General features: G+C 40.5%; 1 protein-coding gene across 1 annotated transcript in view; it reads right to left on the bottom strand.

Moving 5' to 3' along the window:
• Positions 1-21,080, bottom strand: part of eys (eyes shut homolog) — a 137,912-nt gene that overhangs the window by 111,203 nt on the left and 5,629 nt on the right. Inside the window, exons 3-12 of the mRNA XM_035605482.2 lie at positions 20,724-20,920; positions 19,775-19,902; positions 18,432-18,546; positions 16,295-16,454; positions 12,026-12,130; positions 9,107-9,246; positions 7,466-7,629; positions 7,056-7,309; positions 5,691-5,795; positions 1,738-1,860 (exon numbers count right to left, since the gene is read on the bottom strand). Coding sequence (XP_035461375.2) covers positions 1,738-1,860; positions 5,691-5,795; positions 7,056-7,309; positions 7,466-7,629; positions 9,107-9,246; positions 12,026-12,130; positions 16,295-16,454; positions 18,432-18,546; positions 19,775-19,902; positions 20,724-20,920 — 1,491 coding nt within the window. The remainder of the gene's footprint in view (positions 1-1,737; positions 1,861-5,690; positions 5,796-7,055; positions 7,310-7,465; positions 7,630-9,106; positions 9,247-12,025; positions 12,131-16,294; positions 16,455-18,431; positions 18,547-19,774; positions 19,903-20,723; positions 20,921-21,080) is intronic.

Raw genomic sequence — 21,080 nt, 5'->3', positions numbered from 1 at the left:
AGTTTAATCACTTACAAATCTAGGAGGAATTCCCCACGCAAACCAGTTCTGCATGTGCTTGTTTTTGTGTGTAAAACACACAGAAAAAAAAATCCTAAATTCCAATCTATATCTATCTATATCTATCCATCTATAAAACCTTCTGAGTTCAAGGATAGGATTTAGTGCAAGTACAAACTACTGGGTCAAAAAGTTGACAGCGTGGTATATACAGAATGGTGAGTGACATGTTTTGCGACACATCAGGTTGGAAAACATCAGATAATATGGATGCCAAGACCGTTGACCTGAAACATCGGGACAAGACGAGAGCGCGTGCCCTTGAGAAGTGATCTGCGGAGAGCAGTTTGCCGCGGGTTGCTTTCATTTACATAAGGAATCACTCACGATCCTTCACTTTGACATCTGGCGAGCATAAGTGCAACGGGAGTAATGAAGTTACGGTTATTGATTGGGTTACATGAACTTGTGTGTAATAGCCATTCATTTGGAAAACAGATAGCGGAACTCGTGTGGAGCTCGTGTGGAGCCGTGCTGACTGAATTATGACTGGTTTGGCAGGCAAAATGTTTTTTTTAATTTTTTAACTGCTCCAGTGCATGAACATGCAGTACTATACTGGCACTTTGTCACCTTCTGCACACACAGGCTTGACTTGCAAAACTCCTGGTTTCCCCTGGCAGGCCCTCGGAGGGTCTAACAGGTCAAGCCTCTCCCTCTTACTCCTGTGTCATCCCTGTCAATGCTGCCAGCTACGGCTGTGATAACGCTGTCACTCTCATGGAGAGGATTCAGGATGACTTGACTGACACACAAAATGTATTTTTTAGCTTGGACAATTTTTTGAAAATTATTTTTATGCATGATCTGGTAAGAAGACTTTATTTCACAGCAAGTAAATGGACTGTATTAATATAGGGCTTTTCTAGTCTTATTGACCACTCAAAGCGCAAGGACAAGTCACATTCCTACAGCGCTGCTATTTCCCGTGCCTTTTATGTCACATTCATACAATTTGAAAAAGTGTCTTGCCCAAGGACACAACGACATGTGGACCAGGGGAAGCTGGGATGGAACCGCCAAACTTCGGGGTTAGTGGACGACCGGCTCTGACTCCCGAGCCACAGCCGCACTAGTAATTTAGAAGAACCTGACTTTGTGTAAGACAGTGGATCTACATGACAAATATGAACTTGTTTTCATGCATTATTTGTTCAAATGGTTAAATCAGAGGTGCGCCTGACCAGTGAGATGTCAACCAGACCGGGAAATTGTTGGAAAAATAGCAGCGACGAATATGCTCACACTTTAATGATGCAGGCGGCGGTTTATGATGGAATGCTTTCATGTAAATGTAAAGGCGAATATATTTGTCCACCTTTGCGAGTATTAAACTGCGAGCAAGGAAACATGAGGAAAAATGTGTCGATTGAAGATGATTTTGAATTTTTTTCTTTTTGATGCATGGTCTGGTACGAGGACTTTATTTCACAGAAGGTAGCACAGGAGACGTACTCTTCTGCCGTCTCCTTCTGCAAAACATTTACTATTTGATTTAATATTTCCCCTGCTACAAGAAAACACGACTTTGTGTAAGACGGCAAATCAGCATGAGAAGTTTGACCTTTTTGTTCATCACATTTTCACTCTTGCGATGTGCTCATCTCCCACCTGTTAAAGTAGCTGCTTGACTGATATATCATATATACAGTATCGCCCGCCAAAGGTCTTGCTCACCTCTTTCACACGTGCAAGAGACATTCTGTCCACCTCTGGTCTCGGTGCATATCAATGTATGTTCACTGCAGATTCCAAATGAGCAAAGGTCAATGTCCACGGAGCAGTCGTTCCCCTTGAATCCTGAAAACCAAAACAATGGAAAAGGGTGTATTCAGTAAAACAAGCGATAAGGACCGCAATCATAAAGAAGCAGCAGCACGCGCTGTGCGACACATACTAATGCGGATATTTGCTTTATTAGGTAAAGACACCTTTTCTTTAGCGGATTAATGGGGGTATTGATTCTTCCCCATGCAACCCACCTGCTATGCAGTATGCTAATTGATTGAATCATTGACAGAGACCGCCCCAACCAAACTGATCCATATCACATTTATCTGCCCCGCCAACTGCACGTCTGCATGTCACTGATAGATACCCATGTCAATATCTATTGTAAGAAATAAAGCACAGACAGATGGTGTGACTGATACATGTGTTGGATAAATAAAGATGACCTAAAAGGAAAAGCCTAAAATAGGCTTTGTATCACATGCGTGCGCCCATTAGGTAATGTAGGTCAAAAAAAAGACCAATGTTAAATTACAAATTGACATTTTGAATTTATTGCATTTACAAATAAAAAGAACAAAGTGGAAAAATGGGTTTATGGAGTCCAAATGTTCCAAATTTCATACTCGTACAAACCAAAAGCCTCTTTACACCACAAGCCTGTAAACAGGAAGAATGTGCCCATATCCATGTCACGTTCATCTGGGCACAGTCAGTCAGCGTCGGTAAACTTTGAAATATTTCAAACATCGCTTCCCAATGCAAATTCCCTTTTTTACGAAGACATGAATATAGTCCAACAGCAGCATTTACATAAGACAGCGTCACATGTTTAGCTGTCAGCAGCCTCTGTTGTCTTCACATTGTAATTCGTATTGATAGCAGCGTACCTCACATTCACACATCCATCTGCATGTTTGATGACCTTCCGACTGCCCTTTTCCCGTCATTTTATATATTCCCTTGACTAGTTAATGGATAGCTATTGCCTCCAACAGAGTGTTTCAGAAGTGTTTAATAACCAATTGTGCATGCAGTTCACTCTGAGGTTAATGTTGCATGAAGGAATGTCACATTTACAGTGTCACCATCTCCAAATGGGACTCGCTATTCTGTCTGACAGCGACTAGTGGCTGGGGTCAACTCCACTGCAGAGAGACAGGCAGAACGTGAAACTCGTATTGTTTTATCATCGCGTCCCCAGATGCACAGTAACAAGACACATACAGCATTGTCTCGAACACATCACACTCATACACCCATGTTCAGTGGTTAACGGTAACAGCCATGGGTCATAACTAGTCTTTGGCTCTGAGAACTGCTGTTCTTCAGCATATTTAATCATCTCCCATCAACAATGTTCTGGTTGCTTCACTGAGCTGAAAAAGTGAAAATCATGTTCATGGAGAGATGGAAGTCAGTTGAATAAATCAAACGGGAGTTATGGTTATGTACGATTGAGAAGGCTGGATTTAGTTTGTGTAGTTCATTACCTCCGCCAAAGAGGTTATTGTTTATGTCCGTGTTGGTTGGTTAGCAGGGTGGATACTGAACAGAAGTTAAATCAATTTGGTGAAAAGCTCTGGGGAAGGGTCACGGATGGACTGAATAGTTTTCAATTCTGAGCTAAATGCCGCCATATCCATGTATGTAGCACCACTGCCACTTGGTAAACGGATTGCATCTATGGAACACTTTTATAATCTGACCGACATGAACTTCGGAAAGTGTCTCGAAAATGTCCGGAAAATGGCGTCCGGACATTTTTCGGGAGTTTGTCATTCACTTGGCGAAGGCAGCGGGGAGATTGTCCGAGTCAGACGCGTTCACAACAGCAGGGATATTTCCAAAACATTCTGTGGCGTGCAGGAGGCAGGACATGACGCTTATTCCACTGTGGAAAGCAGTGTTTTGGTTTATACACACATCAACATGCCCACTCGGTCGCTGTGAAGTCTCCAGAGATTTCCCTGCTGTATTCTCACATGGGCTCACTCATACATTTTACGCTGGGAAATGTCCAGACTTCTGTGCGTGTCTGAAAGCAGCTTAAAAGTCACATCAACCCATTCACTCATTCACTCATTCACACACACACACACGCGCGCACGCACACACGCACGCCGCACTTTTCCATCACACCTCATCCACTCACTGATGGAGGGTTCAGTGTCATTCAACAATTTGAATGTTCTTCTAAACTGTTTCTGCTCAACTTCATGTTATCTCTGCTAGATTTTTTTTGTACAAACATCATTTGGATGAGCCAGTAAAAAGATAATTTCCCTGCTACTAGATTCTAAACTTCTTGTATCTGTAGGCGTTAAGAAAAGGTCTTTGTTGCTCTTATGAAATTCTTCTGAGGTTTAAACCAAAGTTTGAATTTTAAGTGTACTTAATGGTACTTAATGAACACAAGTCTGTCTCAGTCATTGCTTGAATAATCTCCAAAAAATATGGCTGCAAACAACAAAGTATCACAATTGCCAATTATAATGTGTAATGCAGAAACAGACGCAGAAACAGTCATAGGAGACAACCTTGGAAATAGAAGTGCAACCTTAGCCTAAGTCATAGTGTGTCCTATTGTTTTTTTTTTGGGGGGGGGGGGGTGGGGGGGGGGGGGGGGTTGTAAGGAAAGGAAGCCAACCTGACAGGCCATTTATCTAATTGAATTTCTGGAATGATAAAGTGATCACAGACACCTGTCTATAAATCTGTCAATGGAATTACAACGGTAATGGGGTTTTTACTGACACACCGGTGTTCTGTTTTTGCCCAAATTGAATTTGGCAAAAAGGCAGGAATATAGTAAGAGCAGATTATTTACCGTGATGCATTAGCTTTGTCCGTAATTTCATAAAAAAAGCACCATATGACAGGTGCTGTACGTGTTTCGAGGCAGTAAATGTTTTAATGACTGCACCCACGTTCGTGATTTGTTGTGCAGTGGAACAGAGACATATCGGCTGAGTGGGAGGCACAGCGGACTAAAAACACAATGCACAGTAACAACAAAAAAAAATGCCACTTGAACTTAAACAGGAGGGTAGACTTTTGCAAACACAAACATCCAGAATAACCTGTGCAGTTCTTCTCCCTTTGTGAACTACCTTGAGAAATTGGCCAATCCCAGATTGTATTTCGTATCCTGTCAACTTCTGTTTTCATTTTTCAAATATTTGCCCGGAAGTCCTGTTCTCAGGACTGTGGCTGTTTACCACCGAATGTGACATTGGGCTTGCAATGCCAAGCGCTATGGCTGCGGCATTCTGACTTGTAATCAAGTGGTGATTAAGTATTTTATTACCAGAGGGCATAGTAAAATCAGCTGCACAAGACCTCCCTCCATTATGGACTGATTATGGATCCTTTCTGGAGCATGTGTTAGAAAATGTCAAACATAAATAAATTTGTAAAACAGGTTGTCACTTGATTAGATGACGATGCTGAAAACTAAATCAGAGTTGAATTAGGGACGTTTAGAAGCATCAGTGCCTCGCAGGACAGAAAAAGAATTGTTGTTTTCTTCACAGGTCTGCTCACATTCATTTTAACCTTGACGCCAGAAACTAAAATGTGAAAAACCTTTTTCTTCTTTATGCCTTTCCAAAATACAGTATTACTTCTATTTACTTTGCGCTTTTGTGTGCTTTGTGCTTTTCAACCAGCTTCTAACCTGCATTCAAACTTATAAGACTACTGTACTTGATAATTCCTGTCTTTGGAGGTGCATCTTAAACAAAAAAGTGAAAAATGGAAGCAGGAAACATGAGTCTTTATGTAAATGTATGAGAAATGCAACTTTCCACATATTCCCAGGGTACAGTAGTACAGTAAATTAATAGCATGATATTTTTGTAAACATGCTCAATAATACGCAAGTAGCTGTTACTTACCAAGGGGACAATGACAAATGTAGTCATTTATCAGATCCATACACAAGCCTCCGTTTAGACAAGGCTGCGACCAGCAATCATTTACATTCTCCGAGCAGGTTCTTCCTGCAGGAGAAAGAGAGAAACAAATACACTCTACTTAATGTCACAGCAGATGCAGTTTAAAATAGGTTTCTACTAAAATATGTAGCTGATTGATTACCCTAAGATAAGAATGAAGCTTCAATATGAACATCAACATTCAGAACATGTGCAGTAGAAATGCCAGTTTATTTTCTTAACAGTGAGCCACATCTGGTTTATTGAAGACATGGCAGAATTTCATGAGGCAGCCGATTGCCCCTGATTCCACTGGCTCACAATGTGATGGAACGATTATGTGTGTGCAGCCTGTTTGTATCTTGTATGTACAGTGTGCATAAACGGTGTGACTTCAATTTTAGTGTCCTCTGGGCAAGAATTACGTATGGAATTGATTTAAGATTTTACTGGCAAATTTAAAGCTCCACTAGGTCTGCCCTCTGGCGATATTACAGACCCTCTTAGTTCTCTATGAGCCGCCTGCCCGACATCCCCAGGCACTAGTGTACAATTTGCAATGCTGTCTACACCCAAAGGTAATTGTACGTTTGCCACCATGACCCCAATACACTGGCAAGTACTGTTAATCGTGCACTGGAAGAAACTCACATAATTAAGGTAGCCGCTGACTGTATAGTACCTCCAGCCTAAATATACTGTACAACACACACTTTATACTACACACTCTGACTTGTATGATACTGAAGGCCAGCTCCTCATGCCAGCCAATATTCATTTATTTACCTGCTAACACGTTACATTTTTTTTGAGATTTTCTATGCAATGGCTGGTGGTCACACTGCGCCATATGACTAAGAAATTTATTGTTTCAAATATATTAAAGCTAATATCCTGAAAAAAATGTAACTATCTAATACCAGGTAATTTTGGTGCATTTACCAGTATAAGTGGTTTGAAGATTTTGAAGTGCAGGCTTAAAAATAATCATGAGATCAGCTATGTAAGAGTTTAACAGGTAACTTTAACCACCTGTTAAACATTGCACACATTTTATGCATTTGATCAAAATGTTTCGATGTACTTTTACCGGAGAATGATGTGAAAATTGTACAATTCTAAATCACATGACCAATATCTAAAGTTATTTAAATTTTCCATATATACTTCAAGCCTGTATATTTGCCCTGACCACTGGACACTTCCTGTCAAAAGTGAATGCTACATATTTCGGTTCATGTGAACACCGAAACCTTCTAAAGGTTGACTGGCCATGCTAAATTCTGCAAACAGGCTCTCATCATTTTGCATCAGTTGGTCCCGTACCCTCAAACCCAGGGGGACAGTGGCACTGATAATCACTGATATGGTCCACGCAGGTGGCGCCCCTCGCACATGGGAAGCCGCTGCACTCATTTGTCTCCAGTTCGCAGAGCGACCCCTCGAATCCCAGCATGCAGCGGCAGGTGAAGTTATGCTGCTGGTCCAGGCAAACGCCGTGTTCGGAGCAGCGGTGGCCGACACAGTAATCAATGTCCTCTTCACAGCGAGCGCCAGTGTATCCTCGGGGACAAAGGCACCTGACAACAAATTAAAGAGAAGCTCTTAATACTGTACAGAGTGAGAAGAATTCTTTGAACCCTGAAGGAGGAGGCCAGTAAATGCCACGGCTTTTACAGCCGCTGACATTCCGGTGCCCGAATAGCCCCGAAGCTAATCGAGATTTCAACACTCACCTGTAGCCATCAATCTCATCCACACAAGTGGCTCCATTTTGACACCAATGTTGAACACAATCATTGACATTTATATGGCAGTTGTGACCGGACCAACCAGGCATACAGATACAGGCGTAGCCGCCGGCCTCATTCAAGACACAGCGTCCTCCGTTGGCACAAGGCTGTAGATAGAGGAGGATAGAGCTGTTAGATACATACAGCATGAGATGAGAGATACGCTGCTCCGTGTGCGGAAGCAAAATTGCCTCATATTGTGTGGTAATATCTGGGATTGGACTGAGCACATTCCGGTCCAAAAACATAACCATCATTTCACAACGCGGGCGTCTTAACCATTTCTTTTTCTGCCTGGCTTAAAATGAGCTTCATTACGGCCACTTGACACATTCCTGAATACCAATTTATGCTTTGCGCTAGATTCGCTCAGTATTCCACGACATTGTGTCTTACAAGACAAGATCAATGGTCATTGAGGGCTAAACCTCCCAAGAGTTCCCAGCAACAAAGGGACATGCCTGTAGCTGCTACATGTGTGTGTGTATATATAGCACAGGGGAAACAAAGGGGCAGAGGAAGAGCTGGCTTGTGGGAAGGCGTATAATGCAGACATCATGGAATTTCTGTAAGGGGGCCAGCACAAGCTTTGCTCCACAGTGAGTGATCATCTCCATCTGTCATCTGAAGCAGCTTCCTTGTTTATTTTTTTTTTTAAATGCAGAGGACCGATTCATCCATACAAAGAGTATCGTGTGCTCAAAAATCCTAGAAGATGTGCAACCACATTCAAGATATAAAAAAACACACGGTATGCTGCCTTATTTGAATATGCAGCATACAGTGTACTGTGAGTACACTGTATACTTACGCCACATTGTCCCTTGCCAGGTGTTTTGGTATTCAGAGTCAGGTGTGAGGTCAGAATCCGCCACTTGATTAAACTCACAAGGGAGCAGTGAATTCCCATGTTAGTCAAAAAACGTAACACTTTCTTTCTTCCCAGGTGAACAGATGAACTCTACAGCTTCGGCACCAGCTGATTGCTGTGTTTATGGATTATCGCATTTGCTGTCAATCTCCCTGTGGGATTTGTGCTTATGTTTATCCGCGTGTACAACAACGGATTATCCCACATTTTATGAATACAATACTGAATCATATTGGATACCTTCTCACTTAAGTTCTCAGTGTTTGTTGTTCGGAGAACTCTCACAGGTTACTGTGAATAGCAACTTTCTTGAAAAAACATATCAAAGTGTTTCAACCCTTAGGAGACTTTATTTTTTTTTGCATGCGTGGTTTGATTTAGTTTTTATACCAAGGGGCCACACAGCTAATTCTGAGATGTTAATGATTAATGTGTCAGCAGGTGAGTTCTATGTGAGATCTGCATTCTTATATGTAATTTATTCAAAAATGAGTGTGGAAACTATATAGTATATGTGAAAACCATATTGCTATGGTTCTCTGCTGTTGTAACACTGTTGTAGCACTGCTGTAGCAGTTAGACCGAAATTACTCTAAGAAAAACAAGAGGATTGCAAGCTCTTTGGAAATGTATAAGACAAAAGAGGGACGGTAAACATGTGGATAGAACAACGGATGAGGAGAAATAGTGCATGAATATGTTTTTATACCCACTTGAAGGTTTTGAGGGCAGGGAACACGGCAGGTGTGTTCAAGACCACCTGGGAGATCCAAACACTGAGTGTTTAGTGGACATGTGTTGTTGGGTAACGCACAAGCATCAACGTCAACTTCACAATTCTCTCCCAGAAAACCTGCAGGAAAAAGAGGATTTCATACAGTTAATGTAACTGATGCGAGACTTGACCATGAGAAAGTAGATCTGTAATCAATGCCACGAACCCATCTCTAATTCATGTCTCTGAACCAGGCCAGCCCTTCGATAAATTTAATAAACAAGGCCAACAATTGGGCCAATTGTGGGTTGTCTGGAGGATTGACCCCGTCTTGAAGAATAGTCAATGTGCCACTGTGACTCCCTCATTTTTTTTTTCCACAGTTACTTGAGCCTGAATCTGAATTTTACATTTAGATTCAATAGGCTAACTTTAGTGTTGTGCTTCTTATTCTAATGGGTTACTGGAAATAATGTCTGATATTTTGTTCTCAAAGATGATTTGGCATGACCAGTTTTGGAATTGACCATAAAGGAACATAAACTAATTCCGTAGGCTTAAATGCACTAGTGTGTTTTTACACATGTACTGTTGATGAGGACGCATCTATTGTTGAGTTGTTACAATAAAGTATATTGAGCGGCAGGTATAAGGCTCAGCTAAAAGATAAACAAATTGTATTTCAATCATGTCATGAGGCTTAGTTTGGTACTCTGGTCCGCAAGTGTGGTCAAAGACAATTTTCCTATATTGTTGAAATCATGCCACGATGACAAGGTGCAGCAGACGAGGCATATAAGTGGAAGAGGCTAAGATTTAGTGTGATAACGGAAGAGATTAAGCAGCAAGGCTGGAAAGCCGCGGTGCGCCCGGTGGAATTTCGTTACCATGGATCTTTGGCCACATCTAGTACCAGTTTACTCAGGGAGTGAGGGCTCCGTGGTCAAGGATTATGGCAGGCTGCAAAAGCAGCTTCAGAAGGCAGCTAAAGAAGAGCAAGCAATGGCCCCTGCCTGGAAAGAAAAGGCAACAGCTTGGGTGCAAAGTATGGATATCTATCTTGTGTTAAACATAGGAGATAAAGCAAATATTTGCGTCAAATCAGTGGTCAAACAACAGTCTCTTCTCTCTGTATAATCTGCTTTCATGGCTCACTCTTGATATTAGGGGTGAGAGCCTAAACACAGTCATCATGAGTACATTTGTGAAACATGTATGAAACACACAGTGAGGCCAGTGCATATGAGGTACAGCCCTGACCCATGCTCTGAGCAGGTGTAACGGGGGCGGCACACGGTAACTCTCGATGCATCTGCGGTGTTTAATTCAACTTGACATCTGTGATAGGAGGCTCCCACTCAGTAACCCCCTTGACATAGCCATCAGCCCACCCCCGTCTTTTCCAATGCTTACTATGCTCACCCCCAAAAAAGCACAAGGGACAGTTACATCATATCTGGTATATTGGAAAAGCATACAGCATATATGTACATACGTGTACATTTTTGTTGTATAAAAGGTCATCTTCTAGAAAAACTGTTTGGATTGATTTTTTTCTTAAAGCTCTCCCAATGAAATGTTTTTCCTGCTTAGTAGATTCCTAAAGTAGGGTGAAGTTTCCCTGTTATCTGTTCGTTGTGAATTGTTATTCAGAAGCTCCATGGGTTTCAACCTGCTGGTCTTCCAAAGATCTCACAGTGTCTACAAAGATTTCCTCCGGTTTCCTCACCGAGATCAAAGACATGCTAGATAAGTGAACTGGAAACTCTAAATTCCCTGTAGGTTTGACTTTGTTTTTCTGTCAATGTGTTAGCCATGAGTTGGACTGGCAACCTGTCCGGGGAGTGCCCCGTATCTCGCCCAATGCATGCTGGAAGAGTATCCCGCCTCCCTCAAACCCAGATCAAAACAAGTGGTACAGAAGATGGATCGACGGATGGATCATTACAATTAATTCACAATCTTACTATGGACACTGGGCTGACGCAATTTTTTATTAATTTGATGTAAATACAATGCCACCGATGAATGCCACCTTAACTAGTGACTCGAATGTGCCTTTCTTTCAGCAGCCGATGAAGCAAAAGCGTCATTAATGCTGGCATTGTCAAGAGGGAGCACAAACATTATGCACCATTACCATAATCATTACATTTCCCTAAAAAATCATCTGCTGAGAACAACAGTGAAAAAGAAAATATTGCGGGGAAAAAACATCACCTGGGCACAAAGATGCTCTGCCACGGTGTCTCTGGTCTGAACTGTGTAGTAAAACCTTCCAGTAAAGTGGGCACGAGCCGTTTCCAGACACACTAACTGTGCCGTGCCAACATCAGAGAGCTCCCGCAAGTGGTCTATCAGTTTGCATTCAGTGAATATAAATTCAGACTCAGCCGGTGAGGCACAATAAGCAATTACAGGACAATTATAATAATGGGAGTTTCATAATGTAATATTTGCACAATTTGGGTGGCATTATTGAGCTCTGGCAATGAACTTGGTGATTTCCCCCCCCTCAGCTGTCAATCACAGGCCAAGACTGTAAACTGATACTGTGAATAATGTTGCCTCTACTGCACAATGGAGGATGTTATGATCAATGGCTTTATATAACAGAAGGAATCACCGTGCTTTTCTTAAACATGTTTCTTTTTAGTTATCAGGGTATAAGTAAATATGTTTTATGTGATGGATTAAATCATGCTGACTTCTCTTGCCTATTGTCTGTTGGCAGGATGTGTCACAGTCATGGGGCGCTGCTGGTAAAGGCTAATCACCCTTTGTTTCAGTGGACAGTGTGATGGCAGGAGGAGCCCTGGCTGAGGAACTTAGGCCGAATTCCTGCAGTACCGCCTGCTTACACAGATACCCCTTAAATAGTGTTACAAGCCCCGCTTTTGGACATGGTCCAACGTACCTGTTGAACATTGGCACTCGTAGCGTCCCAGCAAGTCGGAGCATGTGCCGTTGTGCTGACAGGGGCTGGAGTCGCACTCGTTGATCTCGGTCTCGCACTTTGTTCCTGAGAGCAGAGGTGTAAACATGCTGCAATTAGTTGCATTTGAATTGCATCACTATATCCTCACATTGTGAAGCTCTTTACGAGTCACAACATACTACATATTTCATTGCCTGTGCATCGCATTGTCAAAATACAACATGCAATTGTTCTGGGAAATACACGTTTTTGCTTTTAAGTCCAGCGTCAGATGTCATCATACCATTTGTATGTCAAATAGATTTGCTTGGAACAGAATATGGGGGGATGGGCGGGGAAACAAATCTACCTTCCAACATCTGTAGAGCTAACTAATTAGCATGCATCTATTTCTTCTTTAATCTTCACATGTAGCATACAGATATAAGAGTTGTATCCATTTTTTTAATCAGAAAAACCTAAATTAGGCCACACACATTCCTTTACTAAGATGCTGTAAGAAGGTGAGCCCCTGGGAAAGCAAACAGAGATTCCAGAGTCCAGAAAAGAATAGACACTTAATAACGAGCCATGTCCTGTCCTGAGCAAATGAGGTGGGGATGTAGTTTGCTTGATAGGAGACTGCGTTGGTGCTCAGCTGCCTCAGCAGCTGCTAGGGGTGGGTGTCTTCCAGCACCAGGTTATTAATTCAAAATGTCCCATCATCAATAACGGAGCAGCGATGACACGTAGTGAAAGTCCCTTCTTGACAGAGGCAACCTCATGCTACAGCACAAACACTATGATTGATATCATCTGCACAGGAGTCGCTACAGGTCGTTATATGCAAAATATGCCGTGTGGCAGCAAATTAAACACATTTGTCCTGCTAATATCTGAGAAATGCCTGTACTCTTTCATAACTGTGAAAAAAATAAATTATGTAATACTGTACCCTCTTTTCATGAAACATTCATACTATGAAATATGGTGATTGACGTTTCCTAAAAGTCTAGAAATATTACAAAATAAATACATATATATATACACAGAAGGTCAATATGAATTGAAGATTCTATTAAATTTTTTGACAAAACCTCTCTGGCTCTTGTGTACAATCATTATTTACCAACAGGTTGCTTGAGGCCATGCAGGGGTTCGTATTTTCCAGATAAAGGTTAAAATGCAAAGATCTTACAATGTACATTTCAGGTGAAAAATCACGAATGCTTTCACAATTTGTCCTTTAAACACGCTCCTGGATCTCAAATTCTATGCTTTTACTACAGGAAGCATTATACATGTATAATGCATCTTACATTATGCACACAATTAAATGCTAATGAGAGTGTATGAACGAGACCAGCAAAAACATATGTGGAGTTTGCTGTTCCATGAAAAATAAACCTTTCCAAAATAAAACCTGTGTGCCAGTGCTAAATGTATCCTGAGTTATGATCTACGATAGAGTACTGTGGGGTTTCTGGGCAAAGCTTGAAATTAAATTGGCCTTCCTATGCTGCATGGCTGGAAATTCCAAAGCAAAAAATCCCAAGATGCCAGAAAATGATGAATTCCATCAGTCACTAAGACCTGCCATGGTGCAAGAGACAATTTTCCATTACTGAAGTGGCAACAGATTTCAGCTTTGAACAGAGGGGGAAAAAATCTTGTTCATGGAGTGCTATGTAAGGGCTTATCTGACTGACAGGTGAGTGTGTCAGGACTTAAGGCTAGATGGGGAAATATGCTATTGACCAAAGCCTGAGTGCACCAGGGGGAAAAAAATAACACATTCACCAGTTGTTTAAGCAATAAAACAAGAGAAGAACAATGCTGTGATGTACCGTCATAACCCTTCTGTTGTATAAACAATGTTCGGCAAGGATCACCAGCTGCAGTGCTATAACAATTTCTATATTTAAATTAGAAAATGTAACAACATTTGAATAGAGACATTTCCAAAATGTATTGTACTGATCATTTGCTTATGATATAACAGTACAATATAATACAAAGACAAATTTCTCAAGAAAAATGTATTGACCTTCTGTTATGTTGTGAAATGGCAGAGCAACGAATGAGTTAATCACTTAAGCTATCATTTAAAGTACCACTTATTTTTCTTAAATATTATATTATGTAAGGGCTTTGGTTTTTGGATCTCCTGTTCAATTGCCCCCTTGTTTTTTGGAACAGTTGTCACAGATATCTTAACAAGTTTCGGCCATGTTCCGAGTTGGCAGCGAGTTAGGAAGCCGTTTGCCACAGCACTTGGATTAAATGCAATCAACAGAAGGCCCTCAGAAATCTCAAACCGGAAAGGCTGCTACTGGCAAATTAACTTCAAGGTAAGAAAAAATTTATATAATTGCTTCATCAAAAGAGCTGACCTTTGTTAAAAAAAATCTGACCCCTAGTTGCCATTTTTTCAAGTTATTTTCACTTCAAACACAATTCATTTGTGTCATAAATCATGGACACTAGTTTTTGTTTTTGTCTCTGTGTTTCGACAAATCAAACGTCTTTTGCCTCTAGCCCACGTCAGATGCACTTTCTTGAGGTTGCGTATGCAGTCATCAACAACTACTACAAATAATACATGTATCGATCGCTGGAGGGAGCCTCTGATTTTCTCTGTCCACCTCCTCGGGGCGGTCAGGGGTCAGTTATGGAGCAGGAGCCCTTGAGCTGGCTGTGATTCAGTCTTTGAAAACATTAATAAAAGATGCTCGCAGTTCGGCAGTATGGGCCTAAACCTAGACGATTAAAGATTGGCCTCCCCTCTGTGTCGCCCCGATGACCCATGTGCAATCAGCAGCAATAGAGGTCGTTGAACAAACCTCAATGTGATGCCCTCTCCCCAAACAAACAGGCTCTTAAATGAAACAGGGTACACTACCAGGAGATATTAAATATTTGTTAAAAATATTAATTTGTATCATTTTTAACAATAATACTAAATTATATTGCATTATACTTTATACTTTATATTAAGTGTCTTGTGTTTGGTTGTCCAGTTTGTAAACTGGTATTCTATCACAAATGTCTAAATTGTGTGCTGCCAATGGACTGCATTCATTAATTAGCTTGGCAAAAGACGGTATAATGCACAAATGGTGACATTTATGTTTAATATTGTACATACAGTGGTCAAATACAAGTATAGCAACATTATTGTCTGTAATTAAATGTTTTTATTATGTTAATTTGACCTTCACACTGGAGGAGCAGAAAATGTGAACAATGAGGTCAATTATTGTGTCCACTCAAATGAAAAAGCAGAAGCTCCCGGTGCAAGGGCAAATGATAAGCTAGCATGGAAGCGCAACCACTGTCAAAGTGAAAGTCAAACATGTAGGAGGACAATTTTTTTTTTTTTTTTAATTAACGAACTAGAGCTGAAACAACAGAGAAATTGAGCGTACGTTCACCAAGTTTGCTGCAACGTCTCTGTAAGATGCTAACACAAAGGTTTATTTCTGTGGATTGGTTTTGGCATTTTTCTGCCCCCTAATGGTCAAAATGGTTCATGCGGCCTTAATGTTTGCTAACCGTGGATAAAACTGGCTACAAACCAGTGAGTTAACTGATAACGCTTCTGATTAAATTTGAGTGTTTTAGGTGTTTCTACAAGGACATGATCACAGTAAAGACTGCATTCCCTTTGCTGAGCTTTTTATATGCCATCAATTTTTAATGGACACCTTCCAGCCAATCAGAAACCAGTGTTTTATTTTTGTGACCACAGAATAAGTGTATTTATTCTAGCAGATACGAATTATGCATGTCTGATGGAATACGTGAGTTTCTCAAGTCTTGTTTCAAGATTTTAAGCAATATTTCATGCCATCTGCCTTTACACACCAACAAAAGGCAAAATAGAAACATTTATAATTTATGGAGAGTTCTCAGCGTGAGAGCCCTGTGTCAAATGTCTTGGATCCAGAGTGCACACTCACTGTCTTGAAGGAGTAAAATATTCAGAAAACTACTGCTTTCACTACCTGTGTTGGCCTCACATCTTCGTAAAGCATTGGTCATGTACAGCGCATTCACACGATGTTTACATCAAAAACAAAGTCTGTAAATGTCGAGACAGAAAACAAACCTCTGGCAATTGCATGTAATTGTCAAGCTATGTCAGTCGCACATCATTCAGTCAACCAAGCTGCCCACAAAGGTTTGTCCCGATCGATACATCCTGCCAACAGTACACAGAACGATGGAATGAGGGCCAAAACAGACAATAACTCAAAGTTATCTTACCTGTGAAGCCGAGCGGGCATTTGCAGGTGTACTTTGGGGGAGATGATGGCAGACTTGTTGTAATGCATGTGGCTCCATTCAAACAGCCATTCGTTTTAATCAGACAGGCATTGCCTACATACTGACAAAACTCCCCTATCCATCCTTGGGCACAAACACACTGCAGGAAAACAGAACAACATTTAAGTGATGAGTGGTAGAGTATTATCGGGCCTTTCATAGCCACACCAACAAAATATTATCATAAAAAAGTTGTGTGTATTAGAGCAGAACTACCTGGATGTTTTCTTTTTATTGTTTTTTTTTCCCTCTGCCGGAGCAAATTGCATTTCAAATTAAACAATAAATGTGGGGGTTAAGTTGTTGACATTCATTTTTAAGGGTGTTTGGTAGTATCCCCTCCACACTGAGTAAACAGTGTTGGACTCATATTCCTTTTTAGCCTCAGGAGCATGGATAAAAGTGGCAACAATTTGCACACAGTTCATCTGATGTGGCTGTAAACGCCCTTGAATAAAAAGGGTCAGTTGAACAAAACAACAAAAAAGCCATACTTTCTCACCTTTACCCACACAGATCTGCACACGTTTGTATTTTATTTACTCAGGTTTTGAGGAATACTCCTCTGAGAAAACTGCCACTGCCTCAATATGATGGGGGTGAGTGGCAGAGCAGCATCAGTCACGACATTACAAATTGTCTTGAAGGAAACTACGCAGTAAGTGTCCTTGTTGCTCTGGCAGTTTCTTGTGTGTGTAAAAAGTGGTATAAATGGAATCTATTGTCAGTTTTTTTTATATATATTTATTTCTAAATGCAGAGATGAACACATATGAAGTTATATTATGGTGGAGACAAAAAACAAATGGCTATTGTGAAACAAGATGACATGAATCAATCTATTCACATGTTAGATATTGTGCCATTATGGGTATTGGAGGTAAGAAAATGTTTTATTTCTTCTAATTTGGGTGAACTGACCCTTTTAAGCAGAAACTCAGCACTAATTAATTAACCTTGGTCATTTCCTTTTTTATTTCAAATCCAATGTGCTGGACGGCTCTGTATATCTACCAATAAAATCAGCTTAATGGGATCTCTGGTTTTAGTCTGTGAAGAGCATCTTCGTGACAGGGGGGGAATAAAATGAATGGCCTGCCCTTAATGAACTACCCCAATGGTTCTTCATGCTCAAAGCAAAGTCACATCAAACTATAAATAAATAATAATTTAAAAAATATATTTAAAAAAAAAGAAGAAATGGCCCATTGGAAGAGAGCAACACTCTGATTATGTCTGACCCTGGTTGGAGGCACATCAAATCCAAGCATCTAAAAGTGGATTTTAGATTAACAACACTCTCAGTGGTCTAATGGAATAAGATTGATGGAGAATAATTAGGAGCTATGGGGCATTACGGAGCGGTCTCAGGTGTTGTAAAAAATATAGACATTTGAGGAGAGTGCGCAATGGAGGCAAATTAGGCCAGAACCTGTACGTCAGAGCAAAGACTCCACATACTCACAATGATTAATGGGTTAGAGTTGGATTACTGTTGTGTAGACACATTCTACCACTGACACTACTGTTATTCTTTGTTTTTTTGTTTTCTTTCTTTAAATTCCCATGTTTTCCCATGCAAAGACCTTTACAGACTAAAGGTGGAAAGTAGTTGCAGGGCTCAGGCATCGATCATAAAAATCAACGTTGAAGGAGATGATGAAATTTTGTCTTAAAAACTATGACATGTTAACATGTAAAGTACATGCACAAATCATGCACACTGTGATATGTTCATAGTATCTAACCAAGAAAGTGAAACCAGTTACTAGTGTATCATATTTACACAATAAAGCACACACACACAAAGCGAATGGAATAATGAAAAAGGAATCGCCATTTTTTATTAATTTAATTCAATTCAAATTATACCATAAGTTTAGCTTCTGCAAAAAGACTTTAAAGTATTTCTACTGAAAGAAAATATGTATTGTGTGTACTGTATGTACAGTATCCGACTCTGCTTACGAATGTGTTCACCTCCTGTTCATTGTGTGACCTCCATTAAGGTGCAGTGTGAGTCATATTTTGTGGGCTTCAGAGTATTTCATTAAGACGGAAACATCGAATTACTTACCTGATATCCGCCAATTACACTCAAGCACAATCCCTCATTTAGGCAGTTGATATTGAGCAGCCTGCAGTAGTCAATTATTTCGTCACAATTCTTCCCAGAAAATCCTCTCAGGCATCTGTTGGGAGGAGGTTGGTGTCATCAAAATCAATTCCCCTGGAGCACTGAGCACTAACAAGCCATATTTTTTTTTCTTCATTTTACAGATACAGACCTGGGTAAGATAGGGTGCACAAATTAGACCTCCAAATGCAAACCACAGTTATAATTCATTCTCTTTATTTTACTGATTGCACTGGCTAATGTGGAGAATATCACTTCATTTCTTTACCTTCTAAAAGTAAAAAGGGCTTTTTAAGAAAGAATCAAAAATCTAAAACATGCAGGTACTATTCCATATTATTTAGATCTCGGAGCCAAGATAAGATTTTATGTGTTGACTTGAAACTCATCAGTCTTGTGATCCGGTTCAGTACAATAACTGGATTTAAGGCAGATACATTTAAAAGAAGAGCCTTAAAAAAACAGTGAGTCAACAATAACATTTGTATTTTTTGTCCGAGAAAGTTTTTTTCACAGGGATGGTTCTAAATTATACTATCAAAAAGCCTTATTTCAAGGTATTTCTATGATTCTACAACTTCAGTTTGGATTTTAAAAAAAGACTAGCAGCACGAGCACAAACAAAGTCCCACCTCAAAACCAAAACTTAACTCCTTAGTCCATCTTTCACTTTTAACCTCCCAGGGACTTCAGTGGCTTGTACAACATGTCCACGATGATAAATCCAACATTGAATGACTTAGATGATCATTTTATTCCCGTTTTTCAAGTCGTAAAAGGCTCGAGTTGTTGCTAGCGGACTTCCAGCCTCCACGTTTGAATCCACTTTGACCAATCAGACTTTGACCAATCAGACGCTGTGTTGTCGACAGGTCGAAAAAAACAAAGATTTTACACTGAAAATAGGACCTCTCACTCCTCCTGTTTACTACTCCTTCTACTACTGACACTCCTCTTTGTCACTGCAGACAAGAACTGCTTTGCAGAATGGCACAAGTGACTTTTTAGGTTAAAAAATCAGAGGACTTATTTGTAGATGGTCACTTTAGGTGGGAGTGGCTTATAATACAAGAAATATTGAACTACCAGTCCAAACTTGTGGCTTGAACTCTGCTCGAAGGGCATTTGTGAGAGCTTTTTGAGTGAAATGTAAATCCTAGTTAAAGGTGAAAAGAGAATAAAAGAACCCTTTTTATTCACCCACATTGGGACGCACACATTCACAATCCTAAAAGAAGGGGACTACGAGAGTGGCCTCTATGAGATCCTCTATGTGTTTTCACCTGCAGACGTAATCATTTCCCCTGGACACGCAGGTGCCATTGTTGAGACACGGTGATGGGCTGCACGCGTTCCGCTGCCTGCTGCATCCCGGGGCCGCACCACCATCTGCACAGACACATTCAGAGGCCTGCATGCAGAGGCAAAGCGAAAACAGGGTAAGACTACACTAAAGGAAAATGACAATATTGACAAAATAATTGACTCCTATTGATAAGATAAGATAAGATAAGATATAAGATAATATTTTTATTTGTTACTGATGTATGTACATCTATAAAGTCAAATTTAAGTAAGAGAATAAATAATAAATGATAGAATATGCCTACACGATTAATGGATATTACAAGAGACTAATAAACGCTAATGTTCTCATAATTCAAAGGTAAAAGGATTTGAATTCCATATTAAATTCCTCTGAAAACAATGTTTGTCGAGCAGCAGCACTGTCAGGCATTATTTTTGATGAATGTCCCTTTAAGCCTACTCTACTGTATTCTTAGGTGGGTTGTGAAAATGTGTAGTGCACTTGGCAAACTCTAATGAACAAAACAAAGGTCACAGCGAGACAATTAGACCATTACTGCATTTTCTCTCGTGTATCCTCTGGAACATTAGAAACATGACTGCCTCTGCAGAATGCACTGGCCACAATAACATTTCCAGTGAAAGGTGAAAATTACAGCAGGCATCCAATTACAAATGCTTTTGATGAGAGCCATTTCAAACTGGCACTTAAATATGCGCCGGGACATTCAATCAAAATGCTTGAGTAGGCAAACACTCTTTTCCCTAAGCTCATCGTCATGGGGGAAATATTAATTGCTATCGCTGCCTTCAGAATGAAGCAATTTGATCTTGTTTTATGACACTATATTAATTTCCATGTGCCATTTCTTGTTTATATCCCAGTGAGATGAAAGAAACAAATAAGGGAAATTAAGTCCTCACACGCTCCCCTGCAGTACAAATGTGCTCCTCCTGACATGCGTATGACATGCAGTCCAAGTCAAATATGGATTCACAGTAGAGGCCCCCGAATCTTTCTGGACAACGGCAGACGAATCCTCCAGGGCTCTCGTCACATAGGCCACCATTTCTGCACGGGTTCTGATGACAGGTGGCTTTCTTCTTCTCACAAGGTGGGCCTACAAGACAGACAACACGACACTGCGGCACTTTCACCAGACTGTGGGAAATACATTTACTTTCACAAGATATGACGAGTATGAGAGCTGCCCATCACAGAATGCGCACACATCCATTAAACAGCAAGTTGCTTAAGTGGAAAGTAACATGTGTGAACCT

This window comes from Scophthalmus maximus, chromosome 10, assembly GCF_022379125.1.
Source record: "Scophthalmus maximus strain ysfricsl-2021 chromosome 10, ASM2237912v1, whole genome shotgun sequence".
NCBI lineage: Eukaryota > Metazoa > Chordata > Actinopteri > Pleuronectiformes > Scophthalmidae > Scophthalmus > Scophthalmus maximus.
The sequence above is the reverse complement of the archived record's forward strand: the minus strand, read 5'-3'. Positions and strand labels throughout refer to the sequence as shown.